The sequence below is a fragment of the Phyllostomus discolor genome, chromosome X (genome assembly GCF_004126475.2).
Source record: "Phyllostomus discolor isolate MPI-MPIP mPhyDis1 chromosome X, mPhyDis1.pri.v3, whole genome shotgun sequence".
Lineage (NCBI taxonomy): Eukaryota > Metazoa > Chordata > Mammalia > Chiroptera > Phyllostomidae > Phyllostomus > Phyllostomus discolor.
This window is the reverse complement of record NC_050198.1, coordinates 37,766,401-37,778,844: the sequence shown is the minus strand read 5'-3', so window position 1 is coordinate 37,778,844 and position 12,444 is coordinate 37,766,401. Positions and strand designations below refer to the sequence as shown.

Sequence of the window (12,444 nt, the reverse complement as noted above, 5' to 3'; positions counted from 1 at the left end):
CCAGTTCAATATTTCTGACTAAAATGAAAATATAAGACACATAGAAAATATTTACTAGAATAAGAACTTGGAAGAGCAGAGAGGGAACAGGATCAAGGGTACACAGAAACATGTTTTTCTCCTTCTGTGGGAAGAGTGAAAAAAAACAGAAACTAGATGAATAAACAAGATTGTGAGACAGAGAAACAGAAGGCCTAGGACTAGGTTCAGAGTAGGACTCTATTCAAAGGGACATACTATAATCTCCTAAGGGCATCAACACCACCAAGGTGTGAGATTCACTTCAGAGATGAGCTTACAAGGACCATATAGCTCCACAACCCAAGACCTCTCCCATTATAGTGAATATTTTTCACTGCAACAAAAACACATGATTCATGTGCCTGTCTCAGTTTCAGGATAATCTATGCAGTAAGTGACAAAATGTTCCATGGTTCACAGGTTTTACTCTTTCCTAACTTTTGTGGAGATTTTTTTGTGTATTTCCCTTAGGATTTGATATATAAATCTTGCCAAATATATTTGGCAACAATGTCCTTGACATGAACTGTTCTTTCACACTTTATCTAAAACCAATCAGAAAACCTATTATATTTCCTGACCCTTGCTGAGAAGAATTGAGCAGCTGCAGGAACAGATAATAAAAACTGAATTTTCCCAGATGTTTATTGAAAACCTTGGCAGAGGTTGTCAGGATGTGTCCAGAGTCAGCTTGTCCTGTTAATCAGTATCAAAATAATCTTGACTATAAAATGGTGTCATTGAAATAAAAATTGTATCAACCTTTTCTTGGTAAATACATGTGACTACCTACACAAGAACAGAAAGCTAGATAACAAATAAATCATTTTTTGCATTCAATTTTATACTCAGACTGTTATTCACTATGCCAGACTGCATGTTAGATGGAAGTGACAAAACAAAGCACAATGTATAAGTAGAATTATCTAATATTAATTTTAATATATTTTATTGATTATGCTATTACAGTTGTCCCATTTTCCCCCCTTCACTCCCCTCCACCCTGCACCCCCCTTCCACCAGCATTCCCCCACCTTAGTTCATGTCCATGGGTCATACATATAAGTTCTTTGGATACTACATTTCCTATACTATTCTTAACCTCCCCCTGTCTATTTTCTACCTACCATCTATGCTACTTATTCTCTGTACCTTTTCCCTCTCTCTCCTCCTCCCACCCCCCAGTTGCTAGCCCTCCATATAATCTCCATTTCTGTGTTTCTGTTCCTGTTCCAGTTGTTTGATTAGTTTGATTTTGTTTTTGTTTTAGGTGTGGTTGTTAATGATTGTGAGTTTGCTGTCATTTTACTGTTCATATTTTTTTCTTATTTTTCTTAGATAAATCCCTTTAATATTTCATAAAATAAGGGCTTGGTGATGATGAATTCCTTTAACTTGACCTTATCTGAGAAGCACTTGATCTGCCCTTCCACTCTAAATGAAAGCTTTGCTGGATCGAGCAATCTTGGATGTAGGTCCTTGCCTTTCATGACTTGGAATACTTCCTTCCAGCCCCTTCTTGCCTGCAAGGTCTCTTTTGAGAAATCAGCTGACAGTCTGATGGCGACTCCTTTGTAGGTGACTGTCCCCTTATCGCTTGCTCCTTCTAGGAGTCTCTCCTGAATTTTAATCTTGGGTAATGTAATTATGATGTACCTTGGTGTGTTCCTCCTTGGGTCCAACTTCTTTGGGCCTCTCTGAGCTTCCTGGACTTCCTGGAAGTCTATTTCCTTTGCCAGATTGGGGAAGTTCTCCTTTATGATTTGTTCAAATAACTTTTCCACTTGTTGCTCTCCCTCTTCTCCTTCTGGCACCCCTATAATTCGGATGTTGGAACATTTAAAGATATCCTGGAAGTTTTAAGCCTCTCATTTTTTAAAATTCTTGTTTCTTCATTCTTTTGTGGTTGGATGTTTCTTTCTTCCTTCTGCTTCATATAGTTGATTTGAGTCCCAGTTTCCTTCCTATCACTATTGGGTCCCTGTACATTTTCCTTTATTTCACTTAGCATAGCCTTCATTTTTTCATCTAATTTGTAACCAAATTCAACCAATTCTGTGAGCACCCTGATTACCAGTGTTTTGAACTGTGCATCTGATAGGTTGGCTATCTCTTTATCGCTTAGTTATATTTTTTCTGGAGCTTTGATCTGTTCTTTCATTTGGTCCACTTTTTTTTGTCTTGATGCACCTGTTACATAGTGAGGGGTGGAGCCTTAGGTGGTCACCTCGGCGGGGTAACCCACATCGCTGGGTTGTGATGTTGTGTATGGGGAAAGGGTCCAAGAGGGAACAATGGCACTTGCTCTGCTCTCTGCTGGATTTCAGTCACTTCCCCCACTTCCCACAAGCAAATTGGGCCCTTCTGGTGCTGATACCTGGGTGGGTGGGTTTGTGTACGTTCTAGGACCCCGTGGGTCTCTCCAAAAAACTCTCCTGTGAGGCTGGGAGTTTTTCCTGCTGCAGCCTCAACCCCCCACAGGTGTTTTCAATAAATGGTTTGAGGCTTTATTTCCCCTAGCTGGGGCCCTGGGTTGCGCAGTTTCTTCCAGTTTACCTGCAAGCAAATGTGGGACCGCACAGTCCACAATCTGCTGCCTCACTGGGTCCACCAGTTGCTGCCTTGCCGCTAGTCCTCTTCACCCAGCTGCCCATCTCCACCCCTCCTACTGGTCTGGGTGAATGTGTCTTCTTTAACTCCTTGGTTGTCGGACTTCCATACAGTTTGATTTTCTGTCAGTTCTGGTTGATTTTTGTTTTTAAATTATTGTTGTCCTTCTTTTGGTTGTACGAGAAGGCACAGCATGTCTACCTACGCCTCTATGTTGGCCAGAAGTCTCAATATTAATTTTTAACAAGACAAACATTAATAGATACATGGCTAAATGTTCAGTTAGTTACCAAGTTATTGACCATCTGGACCTCTACTTCTGGATCATTAACACTGCTCAACTTTCCAGCTATAATAAACTACAGAAAGAACTTATAAACCTCTCTCATACCATATGCATACAGTGAGATACCATTATACAGTGATTAAAATGGTGAAAATTAAATACTGGCAACATCAAATGTTGTCCAGGATTTGTCAAAACTGGCACTTTCTTGCATTGGTGGAAGTATAGAATGGAATAATGGTTCCAGAAATCTACTGGCAGTCTTGTATAAACTTAAACACACATTTACCATATGATCCAGCAATTTCACTTTTAGATATTTAACTAAAATAAAGCAGATGTCCACACATAAACTTGTATAGGAATATTCATAGCAGGTTTATTCATATTAGCACCCAAACCTGAAACATTCCAAAGGTCCATGTGAACAGTGAACAGATATGCAATTATAATATAGTCCCATAATGGAGAAATAATTAGCAATAAAAAGGGTAGAATTATCCTGGCTCCATGGCTAAGTTGGTTGGAGCATCATCCTGTCCACGAAAAGGCTGTGGGTTCAATCCTTAGTCAGGGAATATACCTAGGCTGCAGGTTTGATCCCTGGTCAGGGTATGTAAGCAAGGCAACCATTGATGTTTCTCTCTCATGTCAAGATTTCTCTCTCTCTCTCCCCCCCCCTCTCTCTCTCTCTCTTCCCTCTCTCCCTCCCTCTCCCCCTCTCACTCTCTCTGTTTCTCACGTCCTCTCTTTCTAAAATGAATAAACATATCCTTGGGTGAGGATTTAAACAAGAAGGATAGAACTACTTCATGAAACAACCTGTATGAATTTTCAAATCATGATGCTCAATATAAAAACCCAGACATTGAAGAGTACATACTATATGATTCTACTAATATAAAAGTGTTGAAAAGTCAAGAATTTATAGAGAAACTCAAGAATTAAAGATTTTAGTTGTAGTTATAGTTTATAGGCTTAAGTGATTAATATCTGTGGAAAGCTGCTTTCACAAGAACTGGAATACATGACTCCATGAGGTCAACAAGAAATTCAACCTTGGTGCTCCAGGGTGTCTGGAAGTTATGGATCTGAGCCATTGTGTTCAAGGGAGGGAAGATCCTGATGCAGATAAAGAATTGTTGATCATCAGATAAAGACATGCTAGGAAAATTGCACCTCTTATCTAATTAACCTTTTTTTAAAAAACCCTTACTTACCCTTTTCTTCTCCTTATGAAAAGGTTTCAAACTATACTATAAGGCCATGTAATGAAAACAGCATGATATTGGCATGAAAACAGACACATAGATCAATAAAACAGACTAGAGAGCCCAGAAATAAACCCATACCTACATAGTCAATTAATATTTGACATAGGAACAAGCACATGCAATGGGCAAAAGATAGCTTATTCAATAAATGGTGCTGGGAAAATTGGAGAGATACATGCAGAAAATGAAACTAGACTACCTTCTTATGCCATACACAAGAACTCAACACCAAAAAAAAGAAAACAACCCAATTAAAAAGTGGGCAGGGGACCTGAATAGACACTTCTCCAAAGAGGACATACATATGGCAAATAGACATATGAAAAGGTGCTCAATGTCACTAATCATGAGAGAAATGCAAATTAAAACCACAATGAGATATAACCTCACACCTGTCAGAATGGCTATCATCAGTGAATCAACAAACAACAAGTGCTGGTGAGGATGTGGAGAAAGGGGAATCCTTTTGCAGTGCTGGTAGGAAGGCAGACTGGTGCAGCCACTGTGGAAAGCAGTATGGAGTTACCTTGAAAAATTAAAAATGGAACTACCTTATGACCCAGTGATTCCACTTCTGGGAATTTATCCAAAGAAACCCAAAACACTAATTCAAAAGAATACAAGCTACCCTGGCTGGTGTGGTTCACTGGATTGTGGTCTGTGAACCAAAAGGTGGCTGGTTGGGTTCCCAGGCAGGGCACATGTCTGGGTTGTGGGTCAGGTCCCCAGTTGGGGGTGTGCAAGAGTCAGTTCATTGTTTTTCTCTCTCACACAAATATGTGTCTCACACTCCCTTCCCCTCTCTCTACAAATAAATAAAACCTTTAAAAAAGGAAAGAAGCACACCTATGTTCACTGCAGTATAATTTACAATAGCCAAGATTTGGAAGCAGCCCAAGTGTCCATCAGTAGATAGTGGATAAAACAACTATGGGACATTTACACAACGGGATATGACTCAACCATAAAAAAGAAAAATTTACCCTTTGCAACGGCATAGATGGATCTGGAGAAAATTATGGTAAGTGGTATAAACCAGTCAGAGAAAGACAAATACCATATAATTTCACTCATATGTGGAATCTAATGAACACACTGAACTAACAAGCAAAATAGAGACAGTCTCATAGAGAGCAGGATGACAACACTGAGTGGGGGGTTTCGTGGTGGAGAGGTCCAGCAAAAAAAAAGGTCTCATGGGCATGGACAACAGGGTGGTGATTGTGGGAGGAAGAGGGGCTGGTGGAGGTGGAAGAGTGTATAAAGGCGACAAATGGTAATGGAGAAAATACAATAAAAATAAATAAAACTTGGAAAAAAGTCAGCTTGAGATCAGATGTTAAAATGGTTTTTTGAGGGTACATAACACACTGTCTTCTAAGGTCATTGGCATCTGAATAAAGTGGCCATAAAGATTTAATCTTTGTCTCTACTTATTAGTCCTGGTAGTGACAGGCAGCACAAATACTGACTTTTCCGGTTTCAAAATGAGTCTGTCATTCCACAAGGCATCTTGTTTCCTGGGGCCTGGGTCAGGGCAGGGAGACTCACTGTAACATTGCAGCATGGTTGATGTAAATGTTTTATATGTTGATTAGGGTGGTTGTTATGCATTTCTGAAAATTTACCAAACTACACATTTAAAATCTGTGCATTTCATTGTATGTAAATTATACCTGAGGTAGGCAAAATAATGCCCCTGATGACCTTTGTCCTTTGTTGTTATGCCCATGAATATGCTACATGGCAAAAACCGACTTTGCTGGTGAAATTATGGTTGCTAATTAGCTGAGCTTGGGAGAGGAGATTATCTGGGTGGGCCCAATGTAATTACAAAGGTTCTTAAAAGTAGAAGAGGGAGGCAGAAAAGGTCAGAGAGATGGAGTGGAAAATTAAGTCAGGCAGATTGAAAGCATGAGAAAGACTTGATGCACTCTTGCTAGTTTGAAGATGGAGGGCATTACATGGAAATTGAGAGAAGGAATTCTAGATAAACCTGGAAGTGGACTCTCCCCAGAGCCTCCAGTAAGGAACACAGCTCTATCAACACCTTGATTTTGGCCCTGTAGGAACCTGAGCAGAGTATCCAGTTCTGACTCACTGAAATTGTGAGATAATAAGTGGGTTTTCTTGCAAGCTTCTAAGTGTGAGGTAATTTGTTACACAGCAATAGAAAATTAAGGCGATACTCAAAATTGATTTAAATATTAAAAATGACTTGACAAGTAAATTAAAAATGCAATTAAAATCATGCTTCTAAGTGAAATCAAAGAGGATATTACAAACTATACTGAAAACATGAAAAGAAAACTTTTCATCTATAACCTATGGGAAAAATTGTTCTCAGAGAAAAATACATAGCATTAAGTGCCTTCACCATTTTAAAAAGAGACACAAAAGAGAAAAGAACATATCATTTTTCCTAAGGTACTAGAAAAATACAGCTCAATAAACCAAAAGAAACTAAGAAGAGATCTTTGATAAAGATAAAACTTTAAAAAATGAATTAAATATTAAAAATAACTAGGAAGAACAAAGAAACCCAAAGGCTCATTTTTTCAAAAGACCACCATCAATAACAAAAGAGACAAATCCCTGGCAAACCTGTTCATTGATACAGATAAATAGCAAAGATATAGGAATCTAAGAATGAGGAAGGGCACATAACTACAGATAATGTGGGGTAAAAGAATCATGAGAGAGTGCTATAGGCCAGTGGTGCTCAACATTTTTGGCACCAGGGACTGGTTCCGTGGAATGTAATTTTTCTATGGACTGAGGGTGAGGGATGGTTTTCGGGATGATTCAAGTGCATTACATTCAGGCTCACCTCCTGCTGTGCAGCTCAGTTCCTATAGCCCACGACTGGTCCTCAGCCCAGAGGTTGGGGACCCCTACCATAGGCAACATGGGGGCAACAAAATTGAAAAATAAAGGAAATCATTTCCTGGAAAAGTGTAAAATTATTAAAGGTGAGTCAAAAAAATTGAAACTTGGTTTGACTAATTATGATAGGAGAACCTGAAGAGATGACTAAAGATATTGCAAAGTCACTTGGACCACATGAATTTATAACTGAGTCTTACCTAACTTTTAATGTTATTTGAGCTATTCTAGGTGACATAAACAGGTGGAGCATTCATTAATTCATTTGACAAACCCAATAAACCTTTTATGTCAAAATCTAATAAAAATAACAAAAATAATGCTATAGATCAATCCCATATAATAAAAGGGCACAGTATCTGAAGAAATATTAGGACATAGACCTCAGCAATAATGACATTATATGAACATTAGATTGTACTCCAAAAATGTAAGGGTATTCAATATCGGGCAATCTGTTAACAATCTATTTGTCTATCAATATATTGAAAAGTAAAATTCAGGTGATGCTAGATGCTGAGAAGTCATTTCCAATAAAAAATTTATGACAAATGGGAATAGAATTAACAAAGGCTATTAAAAAACAGCAAATACTATTCTAAAAAGCAAAATATTAAGAATATTTCAAGTAGGAATGCTCACTTTTACTAGTATCACTTAACATTTTATTGTATTTTCTAATAAATTCAATAAGATGAGAAAAAATAATTGGCTATGAACACTGGAAGAGAGCTAAAATCTGACTCATTTTGGATATGATTCAATAGAGACTCTAGAATAAAATTACTAGAATTATTAAGAGAATTCAGTTAAGGTAGCTAGATTCAAGGTGAATATATACAAATAAAGAGGTTTTTTTTCTATTTTGATACTAAATATCAATAAATGGAAATAGCAGAAAACAATGTATTGACAATAGAAATACATTTATAGAATGCATAGAACTAAATGTAATAACAAATTACTTACATTTATTATATTATTAAACTTATGGATAAATGAAATGAAATACAAATTAAAATCACAATAGTACTTGACTCTTTTTGATTGGAAAATATTTTAACATTTTTATGTGAAAGAATAAAATTCCTAAGAAATGCTAAAAGAAAAAGTACGAAAAAAACAGGCAATGGTTGATTTCACTTACCAGATATTAAAAGATATTATAGACCCACTGTAATCAAATCAGTATGGTATTGACATAGCATGATACAAGTATATCAGTCAAACAGCATAATGAATCCAGAAATAGGTAGTAATGTATATGAGAATTTTATATAATGAATATGTCTGTTCAAATCAGTGGCAAAAGATGTATTATTTGATAAATGGTGCCATTGTAATAGGCTATTCATCTGGAAAGAAATAAGCCTAGACACATTCTACTCCCATACCATACACAAAAATAACTATCAGATGAATTGAAGCCATAAATGTAAAAAGCAAAACAGTAATTTTTTTGCAAAAAAATCTGAAAGAATACACATACAATCTTGATGTGTAGAAAACATGTTTAACCAACACTGGCAATTCTGAAGCTGTGAAAGAAAATATAGATATATCTGTAAAAATTTAAAACTTTTGTTCATAAAGGTTATAAACAAAGTCAAGAACAAAAAGATAACACTTGTAAAAATAAAAGTGTTCTCATAATTTAAGAAAACAAAAAAGCCCAAAGAAAAATGAACAAAACATATAAATAAAATCTCAAAATATAAATGCAACAGCCAACATGCATTTGAAAAGATGATCAATCTCATCTGAAATAAAAGGAATGTGATTAGTGATGCAATATCATTATATACCTACTAGACTGGCAAACATTAAAAAGCAAGATAAAACTTATTGCTGGTGCAAATGCAGGGAGAAGGCCATTTCCATACACTGATAGTAGAAATATTTGAAGAGTCCTAGCCTTTTTGGAAATCAAAACTAAAAAGGAAATATTACCTTCACTCCAGCAACATCACTTTTGAGAATCTGTCCCATAGGAATAAAAGCACCACGGTGTAATGAGATAGACATAATGTCAAAACAAACAAACAAACAAACAAACAAACAAAACACAAAACCCTGGAATAATATGGAATACTATATGGCCATTAAAAAGAATCAACTGAAGCTATGCTAAATGACTTGGACAGAATTCTGCTAAGTGTTAATGAGCAATAAAAGTGTTGTAATATCCAATGTTTGTGAGAAAACCCCAATGACTAAGAAAATCTTTATTTGCACATATATGTATATGTGTGTGTGTGTGAATATATATTATTATACTTAGGTTACCTGACTGAGGATAAGCAAGAAGGGGGCTAATGTAGAAGGAGGGTAGAGAGCCAAACAGAAAGAATAAAAATTACTATAAAGTATATATGACATGGCATTTACTACTTAAATGATCATTACACATGTATTGAATCGAAATCTTTATAATACACATTTAAAGAAAACAAAACAAAATTTAAAATAAATGATTTCAGCAGACAACTTAATAAGCAAAAAATGGATCAACAAAATGAACCAAAGGAATTTAGGAAGAAGGAATGAAACAATAAAGATAAAAGCAGAAAACAACAGAACAAAAATATGACTCCTGACAAGACTAGTAAAGAACTGAGAAAGTTCCTGGAAATATTATTTTTAAGAGAGGGAAAAAGAATACACACAATATAAAAATGAAAAAAGAGCCTTGGCTGGTGTGGCTCAGTGATTGAATGCTGGCCTGTGAACCAAAGGGTCACCATTTCGGTTCCCAGTCAGGGCATATGCCTGTGTTGCAGGCCAGGTCCCCAGTTAGGGGGTGTGTGAGAGGCAACCACACATTATGTTTCTTTCTCTCTCTTTCTCCCTCCCTTTCTCTAAAAATAAATAAATAAAATCTTTAAAAATTCCTCCTTTCTTTTTTTAAAAAATGAATAAAAATGAAAAAGGAGATATAACTACAGACACAAAGTAGTTTAACAGTATCCCAAGACTATTATGTAACTTGATACCAATACATTATTGAATGTAGGGATAATCGCTTTCCAGGAAAATATATATAACCAAATTTGATTGAAGAAGAGGTATAAAATCTGAATAAATCAATGTCCATAGATAATATTGAAAAGGTTATTTAATACTATTTTCTCTAAATGCACTAGAGCCCCCAAAATATGAAAGCTTCTGAACTCATGGCTCATACTATCCTTACACCAAAATTGAGCAAAGAAATCAAAACCATAGAACACACACAATAAAACTAGAGACTAAACCGTCTTCAATATTGATGGGATCTCATTGTTCTGCTTCCTTCTATGGAATTGCTCTCTCTCTTATGCTCCTTGCCTCTTTGCCCTTTCTCTACTCCACTCTCCAGTTTTCAGAGTGGCAGCATGTGACAATAAAAATCAATAGACAACAGAGAAGCCAAAGAACTTATATGTACAACCCATGGACATGAACTAAGGTTGGGGGGAGAATGCTGGAGGGTGGGGTGCTGCAGGATGGAGGGGAGATAAAGGGGAGGAAAAATGGGAAAACTGTAATAGCATAATCAATAAAATATACTTAAAAAGAAAAATCAATAGACAAAACAGAACAAAATATCAACGAATAGGTCAGATCTTTGGAAAGGATTGGTAGTTAGAATTTGTGCTAATAGCACAGATGCATACATGCCATACCTGGAAATGCTTTTCAAGGCTTAACTAGCATCACAGCCATTCTAACCTAATGTCTGCACCTTCCTTCAACTAGAGTCACATCCCCACAATCCTGGTTGGACACTATAGAGTATGTCTTTACCTTGTATCCATGTGGAGCTCACCGAGCAGTTCACTATGGGTGTAGTCCCAGGACAGTTCAACTGCGCCCAGGTAGTATCTTCTGGTGGCACTAAAGCTGAATGGCAAAAGGCACAGAAAGAAGCAGGTGGAGAGCTCTGTTTGCATGGCTCTTAAGGCTAAGAAATGTTCAACTGGAGAAATGCAGATTAATTTTTCTCTAAAATATCGTTGGCTCCCAAGACAGAAAAAAATAAATTTTCTATGATTTAATGAAAAGTTCCAAAAGCTTTATAGAGAATTTTAGGGAACTTTACTTGCTGGATGTGACAGCAGCAGCACTAAGCAGTAAGGGATAGGATTGCTTCCTTTTTGGCAGTGGGAAGCAGCCACAGGAAGAACTGAATAGGAAAAGGGAGGCTGAGCTAAAGCTTAACCCATTCACCTCTGAGAGCAGTAGGTGCACAAGAAGAGCATTGCTTTCATCCGAACCTTTAAGGAAGGGAAGTGAGGGAGGGGGAGGTCCAGGTAAAGAGGATCTTTTTAAAAAATAGGTTTATTTATTTTTAGAGAGAGGAGAAGGGAGGGAGAAAGAAAGAGAAACATCAATATGTGTTTGCCTCTCATACACCCCCAACAGGGGACCTGGGCCTACAACCCAGACATGTGCCCTGACTAGGAATTGAACTGGCAGCCCTTTGGTTTGCAGGCCGGCACTCAATCCACTGAGCCACACCAGCCAGGGAAAGGATCTTTACTTTGTACTCATATTCTTAGCCTACTCCAACCCTCTTCCTTAGTTGTAGCAGCAGATTCTGGGATCCATTTGCATAAGCAAGAGTAACCAGTATCCTAATAGTCTCCTTATTTCTACCTTTGTACCTCACATAACCACCACAAAGTGACTTTTCAAAACTATAAAGCAGATCCTGTCATTCCTTTGCCTCAAAATCCTCCACCAGCTTCTGACCTCACTTGTAGTAAGATCCTATGTCTCTGCTAGGGCCTAGAGCATCTGCCATGATCTGCATGTCCCTTTCTCTGACCTCCATGGTCACATCTCACTTTGGCTACTGGCCTTTTGCACCTAGACCTTAGCACTCACTATTTCCTCTACCTGAAACATCTTTCCCCCAGACTCCACACATTTAAGTCCCACATCTCCTTTAAGTCTTGGCTCAAATCTTGCCTTCCCAATGAGCTCAAATATGGACCACATTTCCATGGCAAGTTCTCTACCCACACTGACACTACTGATATTCCTCCTGGCTTTATTTTTCTTCCTATTTTTTTTTAATTTATTGATTATGCTATTGCAGTTGTCCCATTACCCCCCCTTCATTCCCCTTCACCCTGTACACCCACTTTCATTTTTCTACATAGCACTCACAACCACACAGACTTAATATTTTATTTACCTTTCATTGTTGTTACCTGATGCTTCTTAGGGTTGTTTACTTTGAGCCCTGGCTGGCGTAGCTCAGTGGGTTGAGCACAGGCTGCGAACCAAAGTGTTGCTGGTTCGATTCCCAGTCAGGGCACATGCCTGTGTTGCAGGCCATATTTCCAGTGGGGGCCACATGAGAGGCAACCACACATTGAT

At 37.5% G+C, this 12,444-nt stretch overlaps 1 protein-coding gene across 1 annotated transcript in view; it reads right to left on the bottom strand.

Moving 5' to 3' along the window:
- F8 (coagulation factor VIII) overlaps positions 1–11,226 on the bottom strand; it is a 195,584-nt gene extending 184,358 nt beyond the window's left edge. The window contains exon 1 of the mRNA XM_036016343.1: positions 10,864–11,226. Coding sequence (XP_035872236.1) covers positions 10,864–11,009 — 146 coding nt within the window. The 5' untranslated portion in view covers positions 11,010–11,226. The remainder of the gene's footprint in view (positions 1–10,863) is intronic.
- Positions 11,227–12,444: the final 1,218 nt, after the last annotated feature.